The sequence below is a fragment of the Panthera tigris genome, chromosome D3 (assembly GCF_018350195.1).
Source record: "Panthera tigris isolate Pti1 chromosome D3, P.tigris_Pti1_mat1.1, whole genome shotgun sequence".
NCBI classification, from domain to species: Eukaryota; Metazoa; Chordata; class Mammalia; order Carnivora; family Felidae; genus Panthera; species Panthera tigris.
The window spans coordinates 40792883-40811056 of NC_056671.1; the positions used below are offsets into that span (position 1 = coordinate 40792883).

The 18174-nt window shown below is 38.6% G+C and overlaps 1 protein-coding gene across 11 annotated transcripts in view; it reads left to right on the plus strand.

Annotated features, from left to right (window-relative positions):
* MYOM1 (myomesin 1) overlaps positions 1-18174 on the plus strand; it is a 163426-nt gene that overhangs the window by 134938 nt on the left and 10314 nt on the right. For all 11 annotated transcript variants that reach the window (XM_015540792.2, XM_042962765.1, XM_042962769.1 and 8 more), the window contains 10 exons: positions 1090-1196; positions 1314-1358; positions 6668-6804; positions 8938-9082; positions 9805-9864; positions 10160-10227; positions 13521-13634; positions 14326-14413; positions 15547-15585; positions 15676-15781. In XM_015540792.2, the coding sequence (XP_015396278.2) occupies positions 1090-1196; positions 1314-1358; positions 6668-6804; positions 8938-9082; positions 9805-9864; positions 10160-10227; positions 13521-13634; positions 14326-14413; positions 15547-15585; positions 15676-15781 (909 nt within the window). The remainder of the gene's footprint in view (positions 1-1089; positions 1197-1313; positions 1359-6667; positions 6805-8937; positions 9083-9804; positions 9865-10159; positions 10228-13520; positions 13635-14325; positions 14414-15546; positions 15586-15675; positions 15782-18174) is intronic.

Below are 18174 nucleotides of genomic sequence, written 5' to 3' on the forward strand. Positions count from 1 at the left end.
CCAGCTCTGTGACCTGGGGTAGCTTTGAAGTTCCATGGGCCTCCAATTTCTTTTTCTATAAAATGGGAGAGATCGAAGATTAATTTTGTGATCAATTACTTCTTTCACATCCAAGATTTTAAGTTTTCTTTTTACTTTGCCTTGTTTAGCAAGTTTTATATTTTTTTGGTTCCAACCATATTGGATTGCATTTGGTAAAACAAAATGCTTTTAAGTATTATTTTTATTACAAAGATGCCCAAAATATCTCAAAAATAAAGAAATAGTAATTTTGTTGGAGGATGACAAGGACATATTGAATATAACTAAAAGACATTTTTCCATCAGCATGCTATAAAGTCCTTGAAGTAAAACATAAATCTGATTAAAGAAAAGGCAATCAAACTATACATTTTTTCTTCCAATTTGTGCACTTGGCTCACATTTATGTTTGGCTGATCTTAGACAATGAGTAGCAACATCACTCACCAAAGTTAGAAAACACAGTGAACTAAACCATTGACCCATTCATTTATTCATTCCACAAATATTTACTAAGCACATATTATGTGTCAGAAAACTATTGGATGCTGGGAGACACAACAGGAAATAAAACATATCTCGTCCCTAAAGGCACAATGACTATATAGTGGAGGCATACGTATAATAAAATAGGTAATACCAATACAGTATGATAACCTCAAAAAGGAAAGTTCAGAGGTTAACTAACATAAGAGGGGCACTTGGAGTTGTCAACAGAAAGTTCTGCCCTGTGGAGGAAAATGTTTTTTTAGTTCCCCCCAGCAAGGGCTGATCAGTTAAAAATATCTTTCTGGGGGATGGGCATTGATATGCAACATAGCTTGGGGATGGGAGGTTTGTACCAGCTCCCCACTCCTGTCCACCTGTCATCCTCGCAGCCCCAGGAGGAGGTCAGGAAAGTCTTCCCAGAAGCTGCAGGAATGTGCAGGTTTTAGGTCAGTAGGGGAGTTAGGAGCAAGTGCTCCCAGTGAAGGAAGTCGCATAGGTAATCACCTGGAGACAGTACAGGACGCCAGCCCACAGACCCTGGACAGCCTCCCTTCTTAACAAGAGTATTCTGTTCTGCAGGACGAAAATGACCTTCAAGGACCTTGGGACGGAAGACATAGGTATTTACTCCTGCGATGTAACAGACACGGATGGGATAGCATCAAGCTACCTGATAGACGAGGACGGTAAGCTTAAAATCAATCCATTCATAAGTCTAATGCTGCTCTGATTCACCAATGATCCTCTGGGATCAGGTGAGTTTTGTTTTAGTAGTTTAATTGTTCTTTTTTTTCTCCCTACAGAGCTGAAACGTTTACTAGCTCTCAGCCAAGAACACAAGTTTCCAAGTAAGTGTCCGCAGTACATTCACAGAGTTTAGCAATCCTGCTAGGTGGTGACTTCTGGAATAGGTCAGAAGACAACTCTGACAGGGTCAAGACAAGAGGCTCTTGAGAACACACAATGGAATATAGACTGGTAGCTACAAATGCACTTTCCAGAAGTGCTGCTTTTATCTTTGCCATTGTTCTAAACAGATACAAATACTAACATAGAAAAAATGTCATATGCTCTGTGACATAGTGAAGTGTCAGGTTACGTAGGTGTAACAGCTGAATAATCAAGTTCTTCACCTTTTGCCTATGTGTTTTGGAACCCTATATATTATATAATTCTGGATACATTAATTCGCATGTTTTTTAGGCAAACCAACCTCTTCCTGAGCAATTTAATGTCAGCACATAATAGAAGAATCATACCTCTAATTAAAGATAATCTAAAGACATTATCTACCATTTTAAACTCCTGGAAAATAAGGTAAAGATGCCTTAGTCGGAAAAAGAATCTCTCTGCACTATCTACAAACTCTTCAATAAAGCACTTTCCACATAAAAGATTAAATTTTGCAGTTGACACCTAAAAGAAGAGAAAGAAGTGTGAAATGACACCCGGAAAGTTCCATTGGCCTGATAAGATCTCTTGCCACTTATATCTATTGACCAAACTAGGGGATTATCTAGAAAGTTATACCCTAGAATTTGAGAAAACAATTAGGGAGTGATAATCCACACTCACTCTTTTAAACCAGGATTTTTTTTTTTTTTTTTTTTTTTACTGTTTGGTCCCTAAAATATAATTCCTTTACTAATACAGAATTTTCAGGAACTCAGGAAATTATACCGTGATCCCAGACCATAGACAAAACCTTGCATGTTTGTATATGTGCATTTTTCTAGGAGGAAGGTCTGAAGCTTTCCTGAAAGTCCCAGTGAAGGCTATGATTAAAAAACAAACACTGCTCTGGAACCAATTATCTGACTTCTTTTCCATTACCAAGGAATGCTTGTTCCATTGTGAGGCTGAGTGTTGGTGACTATTGGCCTTAGTGGTTCAAAACCACATTTGTTCAACAAAGCAGCACAGCAACATGCTTATGGGGTGTGAAAGTAGGATACAGACTTTCTGAATTCTGGGAGAGAACCATTTTTTGTCTGTATGCTTATTCACTATGAAACTGGAAAAGTAATACCATGGTGTCTTAAAAGTTATTATCATTTTTTAATTGTATGGAAGGTAGATATTTGGCCTGTACTCTCCTATTCAGTACTTTTGACCCAGTCTATGAATCTGGGAAACTCATTTTAATTTCCCTGTGCCTTACTTAGTATCTTTACTAGCAATGGCTGTTGTAATAGTTTATAGCACCTACTGTATAGAGATGTTGTGAGAGATAATATAGTATTGGTTGATCCTTGAGCTCTTCAGGAAAAACATAAATACTAATTGAAGTAGAATAGTGATCCTCAAAAAACCCACTTGTAGAAGATTTTCTGCAAGCTGTACAGGATGCTCTCCCTTCATGTCCCCAGGGCTGTGAAGTAGGGAGTAAAGGAGAGGGTCACTGTGCTGACCATTAGTGATCATGGTCTACTTTCAAACATTGGTAGAAATGGAGACAAACAGCAGCTTCCACTTATCTAGTTAGACAATAAACATTGGCAAAGCATCTGGGCAACAGCTGATCCAAACGACATTTACATTTAGCTTAAAGGATGGAGATGAGACAATATTGGGTGTTAGTGTTGAATTGGAGGTGCCCAAGCCTCCCTGTAGTTCAGTGATCTTATGCACTTGGAGGCAGTAATTGCCCAATGTCGCTGTCATGGATGCTGAGATATTTTATTTTGCATAAACATAATCACTCGAATTACTGGTTCTAGGGGAGAGAATAGTAGCAAACTGAGGTTCCCTTTTTATTAGAGCCCTGGTATGGCATTGGGTAGGCAGAGAGAGAGAACTCAAGGATGTGTTAAAAACTCTGACATTCAAGTATCAGATCTCCCAACCCAAGGGTGATTTGCTTAGCCCATTGAAGCAGCATTTTATTTTATTTTATTTTATTTTATTTTATTTTATTTTATTTTATTTTATTTTATTTTATTTTATTTTTAGACAGAGAAAGATAGCACATAAGTGTTAGAGAGGGGGCAAGAGAGAAAGAATCTTAAGTAGGCTCCAAGATCAGCACAGAGCCAGATGCAGGGCTCAATCCCATGACCCTGGGATCATGACCTGAGCCAAACTCAAGAGTTGGACACTCAGCCAACTGAGGCACCCAAGTGCCTCGAAGCAGCATTTTAAATAATACAGCTCCCACACTTTTCTTCCCCCACCACTACTAGATCAGCTTGGCCACTACATGAATATTTTCAGAGATCTGATGATAGGGTCAAAGTAGCATATCTAGTTTCTCAATTTATGCCCACTTCCTTCTGGTAAATGTTGACACATAATTAAGTCTTTTCTTGAGATTTTGTAAAGTTTTAAATGGGTCTTACTTCTTACCGAATGTGAAAAAAGAGTATGGTGTTCCTTTAGCCCTTGGCACAGTAAATTCTCCTACTTTAAGCTGTTTTCAAAAATATTTTGAAAACCACTAAACATATGCCTTAAACATACAAAAAAACCCAGATATTTTGCTGGAGGAAATTAACTGCCAGAGAAAAGAGCCTAAAGAAATTTAGGACTGAGAAGAAGAAAAAAAATATGTATAAAACTGAAAACAGAAAACAGCCTAGTGGGTCTTACCAGCTTTGATATTAAGATGCAGTATACAGAGGCAACCTACTTGAGAGAAACTTACTTTATTCTCCAAAGATTTCAAGGTATTATGAGGGAGATGATGGAAGGTATACTTCAGTATCGCCAATGGCTTGCATAATATCTCTTGGTTATTATCCCACGTGTACCTATGTGTGCAGGTATATGCAAGCACATACACATCACTTATATCTATTTGGTATGTCCTTTTAGGTATCAGTGTATTATATTTTATCAGGGGTAGTTGTAGGGTTTTGTTGAATTGACTGGAAGAAGAAAGAGGTACAAAAATATTAATAGCCAAATTTATAGAGCACTTATTATATGCCAGCGTATTTATAGGGTGCTTAAATGGAGTATATCATTTAAACTCCACAATGACCTGAAAAGTTTCAGTTCTAAGGTGATTTAATTTTAGAGATGTATACTATGAGGCCCAGAGAGATTAGGTAACTAGACCACAGGTACACAGCGGATACCCGTGGTTAAGCCCAAGTAGTCTGTCACTAACCAGGACATGAACTGTTACTGTGTGTGCACCTGCTGTTTGCCACCACACCCTCTCTGGCAATTACTGGTGGCCAGTGTTTCCTCTGGTGATTTTCCTATTACTCAGAGAGTACCGTGAATATTAAGGGAGCTTGAAACTTCCAGGAGGGCATGCCCTTTCTCCTCCACCACCACTCTGGCCCTCTTAGATAACCTCATCACTCATGTATTAGATTTCCCAGAACAAGGTCTCCAGACTTTTCTAGGACAGATTATACTTTCCATTCCCCTTAAGAGTTACTAGTAGCAAGCAGGAGTGTTCTGTAGCGAGAAAGCTTAGCTTCTGCTCTCACAAGCCTAGAGTCTGTCCATGGTGCCTTACTCAGACATGTTCACACTGGAAAACCACTAGTGTTCTTCAGAGTGGACATCCAGGATGAGGAGGAGCACAGAATCGAGGGCATAGCCCTGGTCTCAGCTCTGCTACTCAGATTTGTTACTAACCTTTCCTGGAGGTCACTTTTTTCATCAGTAAATTAAGAGAGAAAGAACTAACATTTCTTGAGCACTGGTCATTATTCACAGTGTCTTAGTGTCTTCTGGTATGATATTTACTCTTCTTGGTGGTCTTATGAGGCAGATAATATCCATGTTAGCAAGTGAGGAATGCAAGGTTTTAGAGGAGATAACTGTCCAAGGGCATGGTGTGACACCAGAGCCCATTTTCTACCCATCGTGGACACCCCTCAGTAGATAACATCTGAGCCTCCTTATAGTTCTGCATTGGAACAAATCTGTAACTGAGTTTTACAGTGACTATGGAATAGTGCAAATGATAGGCATCCCTTAAGCTTAGAAAGGATAGTTTTAGGATAAGTACAAAGAAATATTGATATACATTTCATACAAGTTTGGGAAGCTTACAATTTAAAATGTAGCATGTGTTGAACTTTTCAGGTTAGTTTGAGAACAGTTTAGAGAAAGCAAAGGGTGATGATTTCCCCTAAAGGAAGTGAAGGACTATTAAACTTTGAGAAACAGCCATGCTTTTCCACAAAGTTTGCCCTGGAGTCACCTCTGATACAAAACCATTGGTTGCAAGAGCCTTTATAAAGAACACTTTCAAGTTACAAGAAGTTTAGAAAATGGTCTTTGAGAGATATCAGCCAAAGACTGAAATTTCATTCAGACTTAAATGGCTGAAGCGATACAGGTATAAATCAGAGATATCATATGATTTCTTCACTTTCTTTATGAGATAAGCCATGCCATATTTTAATATACCTTCTCAATAGTGACTCAAGTATTTGCCTCTGAAATTTTGCCTAGTCTAAGAACTTAAATGAACTGGTATACCAGTGGGATGAATAGAGTTTAAATGATAAGCTGGTTCATCTTATATATATAATCAAAATTAATTCTGTTTTAAAATTCATCTTTAAAAACATTTGAAAGAATGTCCACAGAGAGTTAAGTTGTTGAAAAAAATAAAATTTAACTCCTTTCCCAATATTTTGAAGCAATTGAGATTATAGAATGTTGGTGCTGGAAACTATCTTGACCCTTTAGGACATTCAGTTCAATCCCCTTCATTTATAAACAAGTCAACTGAGGTCCAGATATGTGAAGTAATCTGCCTAATATCACACAGTTTGTTAGTTGCTGACATTGACATTGGACTAGGCTCCAGATCTCCTGGGGCCAGCCCAAGGCTATTTCATCACACTTTGTTATTGTCCCTAAATAAACCTAACCAAAGCTACAGTAGAGAGTCACACAGGTTAGCTGAAGGAACCCTGGAGGTAAGTTCATCTTCCTCATTTTTACGGTTGAGACATCTATGACTCAGAGAAGGGGAATGACCTGCCCAATGTGGCAGCAGGATTAGAATCCAGGTCTTCCATCGCTGAATATCGTTCTTTCTCTACAACTTTCGTACTGCCTCCAGGCTTTGCCAGAAGCAAGGTGCTATATTGTCATTTCTGTTGAGTGTTTTTTTCACTGAAAAATCTGTATCAATACAATTGGTTACCAATAAAATTGCTATTTTTATTTTTATTGTGCATAGTTGTTCCAGTTAAGTCAGAGTTGGCAGTTGAAATTTTGGAGAAAGGCCAGGTTCGGTTCTGGATGCAGGCTGAGAAGCTATCTGCCAACACCAAGGTCACCTACATATTTAACGACAAGGAGATTTTTGAAGGGCCGGTATGTTTTACGCTTTTTAGATTCTAAACTTATCACTGTAGAATGTACTGAGGAAGCCCTACTAAGATGCGGGTAAGTTGTCATGAAAACCACTGAGCATGGAGTGGTGGGGTTTAAGTCATTTCATATGTAAAAAAAAAAAAAAAGGAGAGGAAAATATAGATTGATTATATCATATTATCGAAACTGGGACACTTTTGAGAATGAAAGAGGGTTCCAGTAATAATTTTTCCAGGACAACAATCGAACCAAAACTGTCCCAGGCAAACCAAGAAGTATTGTTACCCGTGCAAATGGAGCTGCTCTCCTGAGAAGTCAGAGGAGCAAGAACGCTTAACTAAACTCACATACTCCCATCAGAAACTCCAACAGGAACTTGGTTCTTCACGGGGGAAGAAATGGCTTCTATTATTCTGATGGCTCAGAAAAAATTACAGTAAAAATATCTTTCATTGGTCTTCTGGTTAAAATGCAATACATTTTTATTGTAAGAAAAAGTTTAAAGACTCAGAAGAATCACAAATTCTTACAGTTTTGTAATACACATATCGGTTTATACTTCTTGGTCTGATTCTACACTTCTGTGTGTGTATGTCTATTGATATCTTATTTACATAGGTAGTTGTGTATATCTACTCTTTGCTTTGCTTTCAACACGTAGTTTCCATAGACAGAGTTACAACATCTGCACTTTATTTGTCCTCCCTAGATATCAGTAGAGCCAGGATCAGGCCAGCACTCAGTGGTACTGAAGAATTTGGGTTTAGGAGCTCTGGCTCTTACCTGTGCTATCACGGGTATGAATGAGAGATTCAGAAGATGGGAGAGAAGTGTGACTTGTGGCCAATATTAACAACCTGTTCTCCTTTCATCAAGATATGTTTTTAAAACGTTTCAGAATTCGTTAGTGAAGGGGAGAATGAATCACATAAATAGCAAAAGAATATGTAATGTATTTCTTTTCAACTCATTTAACAACTGTGTGTAGAGCCCGAATAGGTCACACAGAGTCCACTGTGGCCCATCTTCTCCCTGTTTTCAGAATATTCTCATTGACTGTGTGCTCATCACCTGACCAATGGAGGGGAAGGAAAAGCAGCGTTGGCATCACCCTCTGACCACTCATGCATACGTGCACATAGACACACTCCCTTCATGTGTTCGCACACACTTTCATGTTGTTGCCCACATACACATACGTACCCTGAACTTGGAGACCTGCCCATTGTCATCGAAATTAGTTCTTACACTATTTCATTGGGTGGAAATTACTGTCTTAGGCTAAGTTCCTTAGAAGGACAGTCTGAAATAAGTTTCTCTTCCAATTGATTTATGGGAGAGTACTCTCAGGAGTGGGGATTAGGGAAACAAGCTAAGGTAGATGACAGCTAAGCAAGAATGTGGTCTCAGTTGGAGACTGGCTTCCTTCAGGGGAAGCTCTAGGACATGAATTGCAGCACAGAGTTGATCCCAGACGTGAGCCTTCATTCTGTGACAAGTTATAGGAGAACTTTATTAATTCCAATCCATTATAGAACTTGTGCTTGTATGCCAGAGCTAAGATTTATTTTTACATTGAAAAGAAGTTGCCTAAGTAGTATGATAAAATAAGCACAGTTCAGTAGGGCAATTTCAGTTTATTAAGAACAAATGGACTTCAAATGCTTTGGAAGCATTTTTATTCACATGTTAATTCAGCAGATATTTATTAATTGCCTGCTATATACCACGCATGTACAAGATGCTAGGGATATAATCATGAATGAGCCAAAATACGTCTGCATGCTGCCTATTTTTTGCATTGTTCTGCTAATTGAAGCTAATGTAATCTGGAAGGTAAAATGGGAATCTAAAAACACGTTTTTGACAAAATTTGTGACTTGGGATAATAAAACTTTATTTGTATTTAAAAAATTAAATTTCAGAGATTTTAGTAATCATTTCTGGTCAAGGTCATCTATTCCATGTAATGTTTTCCTTTTCCTGGGCACAAGATTTTGAAAGCTTGCATCTAAAAAAAGTGTGAACAAGAAATTGTGTTAACATTATGATTCTTTGGAGTTTGTGTTTATTCTATCAGGCATCCTCATCATATCTAGCTCACTGATTTCTGTTTTCCTTTTCACACTGAAGAAATATAAGATGCATGTTGACCGAAACACTGGCATAATTGAAATGTTCATGGAAAAGCTACAGGATGAGGATGAGGGCACATACACTTTCCAGCTTCAAGATGGAAAAGCAGTTGGCCATTCTACTCTTGTTCTCATTGGAGATGGTACGAATTCTGTGAAACATCAGCTGAAAGATTTCCCTGCTCCCTTCAATGCAAACACCCATGGCACAAAAGTAGTCGCGTGGAAGGCAGTAGGAATTGCTTCTTGTATTTCAAAATTGGAATCCAATTTTCAGTTAATACTTTCCATAGTACTTCATTTCGTAGACACCAGATTTATCCTTAGCCCACAAGGAAGACTGCAGTTCAGTCATCTCATATATAAACAAGTATTTATTACTAAAATTCTCCAGTGAAGGAGATTGCAACACAGCCAAGTCTGTATATGTATCTCAGGAACGATGCTCCTACCTTATATTGTGTACTTACTTTAAATTACTTAAGAAGAAAAATATGCAAAAGTAGTGTATGCCAAATCAATTAGTCATACTTTAGAACTAGATTATATGTCAGCTGCCATAAGCCACTGTAGAAACCACCAAGATGTAAAATGTGGCATTTAGCAAGTGTGGCATTTGGGAAGGTTGGCCAGATCTCTACATTTGCAACTTCCGATACTGCTTCACTATTTCCTAGCGCAATGACCTTAAACAATTTACTTAACCTTTCTAAGCCTACTTCTTCATCATGAAGACTTACAACAAATAGGGGGTCATGATGTATGAGCGTTATAATAATGAGTACAAATCACTTAGCACGGTGACTGGCATATACATTTATACCACTCAACTCAGTTTCATACTTCTTTATTTTTCAATCTTTAGTTTATAAAAAGCTCCAGAAAGAAGCTGAATTCCAGCGGCAAGAATGGATCAGGAAACAAGGTAAAAATGGGCAGTGAGTAAAAAGAATAACTTCAATTTCTTGAACAAAATATTCCAAGATTATTTCCATAACAAGTTAAAATGCATTATTTTTGCTTATGTTAATAATGCCCTGGTAAATAAAAAACAATTGAAAATATTTATTATTAAATATGTATCCATTTAAATATTTGAAAATTAATCTTGAATTTTAAAATATCACTTCACACATGTATCGCTTTAGAATTTAAGAATGAGCTTTGATTTTGCATTTGTGGTTAATAGGGTGATTACTGATGTCATTAAAATTTTATAGGTCCTCATTTTGCTGAGTATTTGAGCTGGGAAGTGACTGGTGAATGTAATGTCCTATTGAAATGCAAGGTAAGAAGTAGATAAGTTTTTAATATTTGATATAAGGGAAATAAAGATAAAATAGAATGTGAGAAAAGGAAGATCAATTTTTCATCTCCTCCATTTGAACCAAAATGCTAAGTGACACATTCTTACTGTTGAATGTTACTGTAATCATTGGTTGGTAAGAAGCATAAAGTAAAATGAAACATAAAATAAGATAAAACAACATAAAAATATGGGAAGACAAGATGATGGCTCCTATTCATTACACCTTAGCTAATAAGGACTGGCTCTTCTTTTCTTTTTTTAAGACTTTGTGGGTTTTTTTTTTTAAAGCTTTTTAATGTTTATTTTATTTTTGAGAGAGAGAGAGGCAGAGACAAAGTATAAGTAGGGAGGGGCAGAGAGAGAGGGAGACACAGAATCTGAAGCAGGCTCCAGGCTCTGAGCTGTCAGCATAGAGCCCAACACGGGGCTCAAACTCACAAGCCATGAATCATGACCTGAGCTGAGGTGGGTTGCTTAGCTGACTGAGCCACCCAGGCGCCCCAAGACTTTACATTTTTTAGAACAATTTTAGGTTCACAGCAAAATTGTAGGGAAGATATAGATATTTCCCATATACCCCGCCCTGTCCGCACAAATGTACAGCCTCCACCTACGTTACGTCCCCCACCAGAGTTGCACATTTGCTACAACTGATGATCCTACACTGACACATGATAATCACCCAAAGTCCATAGTTGACATTAGGGTTCACTCTTGACATTATATATGCTATGGGTTTGGACAAATATGTAATGACTTGTATCCACCATTGTAGCATCATTCAGAGTTTTTTCACTGCCCTAAAAAGCAAAAAGCCTCTGTGCTCTGCCTATTCATTCTTCCCTCCCCACTCCCAACTCTTTAAAAATTATTAATCTCAGAAGAATCTCACATGGTCTTTGTTTCAGGCCAAATGTGCATTCTAACTAGTAGATCTATTCCACGATCATTCTAGATACACTGTCCTTCCCTGGAAATTTAACAATTTCGTATCTATATTCTGTGACTGGTGCAACAATTCCTTTGAGTATTGGCTAGCTCAGAGGCTGGTTCTGGAACCAGCATGCTGCCAGGAGGGGAGAGGTTTGATGAAGAGTGTACAGCTCTCATTAGGCCTTGGGAAAGATTTAGGGGAAAAAAGGCCATATCACACCCTTAATCATTTTATACCTTGGCACATGGTGTGTTCAGCCGAGTGAGTCACCAAAATGTTTTGGACAGGGAACTGCTGGATGAGGTCGGAGTGTAAAGGTCATGACAGCAGACAGTGGCTCCAAGTAGAAGCATGGGTCTGGCATTTGGCACTAGCAAAGCCAGAACCCAAGCGCCCCCGTCTCTTCTAAGTCTGATGAAAGTTACAGAAACATCAGTCTCCCAGAAAGGTGTCTGAAAATTAAATTCTAGGCTTTAGTCTCAATGGAAATGGCAAAGCTTCCTAAAAGCAGTTTCTCAGGCAGCAGCCAAAACCCTCTCTCTCCTCCTGGCTGTCCACTGCCATACAGCCCCTGGCTCACTTTCTCCTCCACAACTGCCCACCCCGCAAACCACCCTTTCCCAGGGGCCCACACATCTATCCTGCTTCCTGTTGTACTAGCCTTTTGGGATGTGAGCTCCGGTGTCCTGTTCTGATGGCTTTCCTCAGGAGAATCAGCCCCTTGCCCAGATTCTGAACAACCACGGAAGCCTAAAAATAGAATCTAGATATTCATACATTATGTACTTATGCTGTTCCAGTGCCTGTTCCTTATGCTGTCTCAGCTTCTCCGACAAAATCTTTTCTCTAGTCCCAGCTTAGTCATCTTTTCTGTAAGACCTTTTCCTTCTTTGTGCAGGTAGAATGAACCTTCCTCTGTCTTCCCATAGCTCTTTGTTTCATTATTAGAGCAGTTTAGGCGCATTTAGCAATTTATATATTCATTGTAGTTAATGGAGTATGTGTAACTAAACATTCAGACTCATGAGACTATCATGGACCCCATTTGGAACTAGTCTACTCAAAAGAATATAGGACAAGAACCCCAGCGTGCCTGCAAGGCAGAGCTGGGCACTCCTCTCCTGCAGGAATCCACACCACCATTTTCTTCATCTGTTTGTTATATAGTTTGTTATATAGTTATATTTCCTCTTTGGGGAATTGTGTGTGCATTTCTTCAGTTGTTCAGTGGGGTCTTAAGGATTGTTCTCTTGATTTGTATGAAGTCTTTACTTTTGACACAATATTAATTACACCAGAAATACAAGAATATAGTCTTCTTTGTAGAAAATGCAAACATTGTAGATAAAGGTCAAGATCCCTTTAACTGTACGAGTTTGAAACTTATGATGTTATGATGTATGGATATAGGATTTAAATGAGTTTCCTCAAAATTGCTAAGCAATTAATTTACTAAACCATACTTGATGGTTTTTAACTAAACTTACTGTGAGAATCAATTCACAATATATACATATATCAAATCAATATGCTATATACCTTAAACTTACACATTGTATGTCAATTTTATCTCAACAAAACTAAAAACATTTTAATTAAAAAATGTTTTCACAAACATACTTCCCTTCCACACTTCTTTGCAAAGCTTCAGTCATCTTTTTAAAAATATTTAGATATACATTGGGGCTTACTCATTCTGTTGTTTTGATAAAGCCATTTGTTTTTGTGACACAGGCTATATTTTAATGTGATGGGATGTGTCTTCTATGGTTTTCAGATATTTATTATTTATTTTATTTAAGTATACATGTTAACATGTACATATCTATTCTTTTCTGTCCACCAGACAATCTTAAAGTCAATTTTTACTGCTAGAAATAGGTGCTATTGATTTAGGTTTATTCATTTGTATCCATTTTATTCTAAACTCTTTACCAATTAAAATTGCTTTCAATTGATCCCTTCAGATATCTATGCCTTCTGGAGTGCCTGGGTGGCTCAGTCAGTTAAGTGTTTGACTTTGGCTCAGGACATGGTCTCAAGGCTCATGGGCTCGAGCCCCGTGTCAGGCTCTGTTTTGACAGTTCAGAGTCTGGAGCCTACTTCACATTCTATGTCTCCCCCTCTCTTTGCCCCTCCCCTGCTCATGCTCGCTTGCTCTCTCTCTTTCTCTCTTTCTCTCTCTCAAAAATAAATAAACATTAAAAATTTTTGAAAAAAAAGAAATCTATGTCTTCTAATTTCATGCATTTCTTCTTTCCAATGCTACATTAGAAACTAGTTTTGTAAGAGCAACATTCCCTTACTTCAAGAAGTATAATTATGGCTTTTCTTCCAGGTGGCAAATATTAAGAAGGAGACTCATATTGTGTGGTACAAAGATGAAAGAGAGATATCAGTGGATGAAAAGCATGACTTTAAGGATGGCATATGTACACTGCTTATAACAGAGGTAGGTGACTATAAATGTGAAATGTAATTTATTAGTTCTGTACCCTACATTCTTCTAAAAACAGAGATAAGATTCTGTATTCCTTAACTCCAGACATTTGTAGTACCTTACTTCTAGCTGCTCCAAAGATCCCTCCCTTGACATCACCCCAAAAATAAACCGTAGGAACACAAAAACTCTCACTTTGTGATAATGCATGGATTTGTCAGATATCCAACCAATATTGGTTAGACACCACAACTCTGGCCTCTCTAAGCTACTTCTTTTCATAGATGGGTGAGGGGCAAGGCAATTAAGTAGATTCTTCTTGGTTTGCTCTTAAGCCTCATGATAACTTGTTCCCTCAAAGTACAGAGACATCAGGCGTAGTATTCATGTAAGTATAGGGTTTTACCTCCTTTTTCGTCTAAAAGGCCATATCTTTCAAATATATGTGATCATTAGTTTTTAATATGAAGGAAAAGTAAAGAATAAGGACTTCATAGCCCTAGAGGGTGAAAAATCAGGACCGCTAGCTGGTGAAATGATGATGGACACGTTCGTCTGTGAACTCCTCATTGCTCACATAGCCACATGCTTGTTTAATGTGTGATTTGATGGCAGTTCTATAAACCAGAGGACCTTAAGAGTGCAAACACGGTACTCTGAGGCTGCTGGCAGCTGCAGTGTGGTGTATCCATCCCCCCCTTAGTTTTCCAAGAAAGATGCTGGGATTTATGAAGTTATCCTGAAAGACGACAGAGGAAAAGATAAGAGCAGACTGAAGCTTGTGGATGAAGGTCAGTCCACCAACTGGGGGGGTCCATTTTGTGTGTTCTGTGTACAGGTTACCAGACTGGTGAGTAAGGCTGAAGTCCTGCTGTGTTTGTCCACAGGTTTTGTTTTAATTGAAACTCCAGCAGAGTGAACGACTGTTTTATTCAAAAATACTTCACGTTTAGTCTTCGTGGATATCAAAAGTGTACTTTAGGCGTTCAGAGAATTTGTAGTCCATAGTCCCCTAGGGTTCCATTTTCATTATAAAGCATCATTTTTGTTTCAACCGTATAAAAAATGTTCCAGGATCAAGAACTACTGTGAGGGGAGCCTGGCTGGCTCAGTCAGAGGAGCATATGACTCTTACTCTCAGGGTTGTGAGTTCAAGCCCCACATTGGGTTTACTTTTTAAAAAGATGTTCACTTAAAAAAAAATTCAATGAAAAGTATGTCGCCAAATAGTCCACTCTTAAAAGGTGGCAAGAAAGATTTATATGTGAACTGTGAAACCTCTCAGGTATTAGCAGAGCAAGAAAGCAATTTCCATTTTTGAGAGACTTCTAAGAACAAATATATCATGATAACAAAGACCTACCTGTGACCACCAAACTTCCAAGTGTGTTCTTGGAAAAGATCTTTAACAGTATTACTAACAAACAGTGTGAGTCTGACTTCGATTTCACCTTCCTGCTCCTCGTGGAGGCAAGACTAAATGTGCTTATTGGCAAAAAGCATTATAAGGCTGAGAAATATCAGGGAGCCTGGATGGTTAATTCATTATGAGTTGATGGCACAGATGAGAAAACTTCCTCTTAGGTAAACTAAGACTTCTTGGGATTTAAGAAGAAGAGAATCCTAAAGCCAAGAACCTTCCTGGAAATCTCACGGTGGCTTTCTCTAGAATGTATATATAGTTACAAAGAATTAGAGGGGGAAAAATATCAAAATAAGAGCAGGGACCTTTTAAAAGTTGATACAAATTAAAGTATTATTCCCTCAAAGAGTACTTATTCTCATTTGGTCAGCAAATTCACCTTATGGCCAACACCCTTCACCAGGCAGGATAATGTTGACAACACATGCTACTAACAATTTGAGATTTGACCTTAGTGAGCATTTTTATGCTAAAGTTCTGTCTGTGACTCTCTATCCACAGCCTTTAAAGAACTAATGACTGAAGTATGTAAGACAATAGGTAAGTTAAAATGGTCTCCCCGTGACAATGCTTCATTATGCTCCTGGTTAGGCTTACAGCTGTATGAAATATGCTGTTTTCCTCTTTCAGCTTTGTCTGCTACAGACCTGAAAATCCAGAGCACAGCCGAGGGCATACGGCTGTACTCTTTTGTTACTTACTATCTGGATGATCTGAAAGTTAACTGGTCCCACAAGTAAGTAAGTGGGAACTTAACTGCCCTGTAGAAACTCTTTCTCCATGTATGTGTGTGTGGGTGCACGTGCGCATGGCAGGGGGCAGGAGGAGGGCAACAGCAACCCTCTGTTCCTCTCATGTAAGGAGCCTTCTTACTTCTCAGGTCTGACATTGATGTGTGTAGGATACAAGCACCCCCACAATTCCCTTAGGACAAGGTTAGCACTTTCCCTCAACACATACATGGAGAGGCCAGTGATGGCTAAAATCACCTGTCTTTGTGATTTGGGAACTATCATAATCCATACACGTCTCTATAATGCAACCTCCACCTCCAGACGGTAGACCTTGGGCTACCTCTGCTTTGCCGGGAATCCAGATCCAGATTCTGATTCTTCCCTCTCTACCTGCAGCTAATCCCTGCTATGGTCTAGAACAAAACTGAAGCAGCATGCACCAAGAGGCACCAAATTTCCTGTTATTTGAATGAATAGCCATTCGCCAAAGAAACCTGACCCAGTGGAGTGCCTGAGTTTGTTGTTAGCGTTGATAGCAGTCGGCATAGTTGGGCATTAACTTGTTTCTCATCCACCCCTGGAAGGCTTTGGGGATTTGCGATTACTTTCAGAATGTGTGTTTGAGCTAGACTGAGCCTGCATATCTGTTCTAATCCCAGGGTCCTCTGTGGTGTTATAGGTGAACTCAAGTTCACCTCTGGGATTCTAAGAGCTGAAGTAGGTTTCTAAGTCAAACCAGCTCCCCATTATACTTTTGGCCGTGACCTCAACCTCTGCCCGTCCTTGAAATTTCCTGAGCTGAAAGAGAACTGCAGCCTAGCATAGACATCTGATGGGGTACAGTCCCCTTCAGTCCACTCTTTGGATGCAGACCTCCTTAGCAGCCCCACTGGGCAGTAGGTCACTGTGGCAGCCCTGGGAAGGGGCGCACAACAGTGTTTATCTTCCCTACAGTGGGTGTTTATAACATGCTGGTCACTGCTCCACGCCCTTTCCATGTATGAATTCAGTTAATATTCACAACTCTAGGAAGCAAGTAATTCTCACTCGGTGATGAGGAAGCTCAGGTTCAGGGAGGTGATTTGCCTGAGGCCACACAACTAAGTGGTAGATGGAGAACTGAGCCCAGACAGCCTGGCTCCAGAGCCCCTCATCCTGGCACTACTCTGTGTTCGTGTTGCTTTAAAAGTCTAGATTGAACATTTAAACCAGAGCTGGGTCCCACAAAACAGTCATTTGTGTTTTCTTTAAAAATGACTTTATTGTGATATAGAACACAGTTTTTATTCGTATTCTTATTCATTTCCTGAGTTCTTAAAAAAACAGAGCGGGGGGGGGGGCGTGGGGGTGGGAAGAGAAGGAGTAAAATTCCAATTTGAACGCCTGGGGTTTCATTCCTTTGTTCTATTTCTTTCAGAACATTTTAGGAAAGTAATTATAAGTTAAAATAGATCAAATTCTAGGAAATTCCTCTGTGACAGCTAGGACATCCTAATATATCAGTCTGAAGAATAAGAGAAGATAAATTAACTGAATCATCAATCAAAAGGCTTTACATCATCTTTAAAAGAATTACTTGTTCACAAAAATGAGAGCATTCAGTTTTGAGGAAACTCCTGTTAGACTAGCAAGACATAAACCTCTGACTCTATTCAGTCTAGTCAGCTGAATGACTGTTTTATGTACCCGGGTACCTATGAAAGATTCAGGAATCAAGGACTCATTGTCTTCACTGTCTTTATGTAAATATACGGCATAACAGGAAAAAAAAACCCTGAAATGGGCTTTAGTCTTGACTTGGCTCCTATCTTCCTTTGATTCTTAGGCCAGTCATTTAATTTTCTGAAATGTCAGGTTTCTCTCATATGAAATAGCAACAATAATACCTGTTTTATCTCATAATACTGATGGACCCAATGAGAGAATGAAAGTTATGGCACTTTGTAAACCGTGAAGGGCTTTACAAATGTAAGGTATTATGCATGTTGGTCAGAGATTAGAGATTTCAAACAGATTTATTATAGCAAACCAGAGGACTATCTATCTTTCTAACTGTCTAAGACATATATATTGCTCAGACTCAAGTCTGTGGGTGCAGAGGGGCTCCATTACTGTTCATTTTATGGCAGTTTAACTTTTAATAGCTTTTAAAGAATGTAGTGTATAAGAAAAATGCTGTGAATGTTTATTTGAAAGCTGAAACTTTTTTAGTCGTGATTTTTGTTTTTCTGTTTTTAAAGTTCATTTTATTTATTACAACTACAAACATAACACATTGCTTCTTTTAGAAAATACACATAATATCATATTACATATTAGAAAGAGTTTATAATATGATATCATCTCTAGTTTTCTTAGCCATAGGGTAAACTTTTTGGTGTACTTCCAGTCTTTT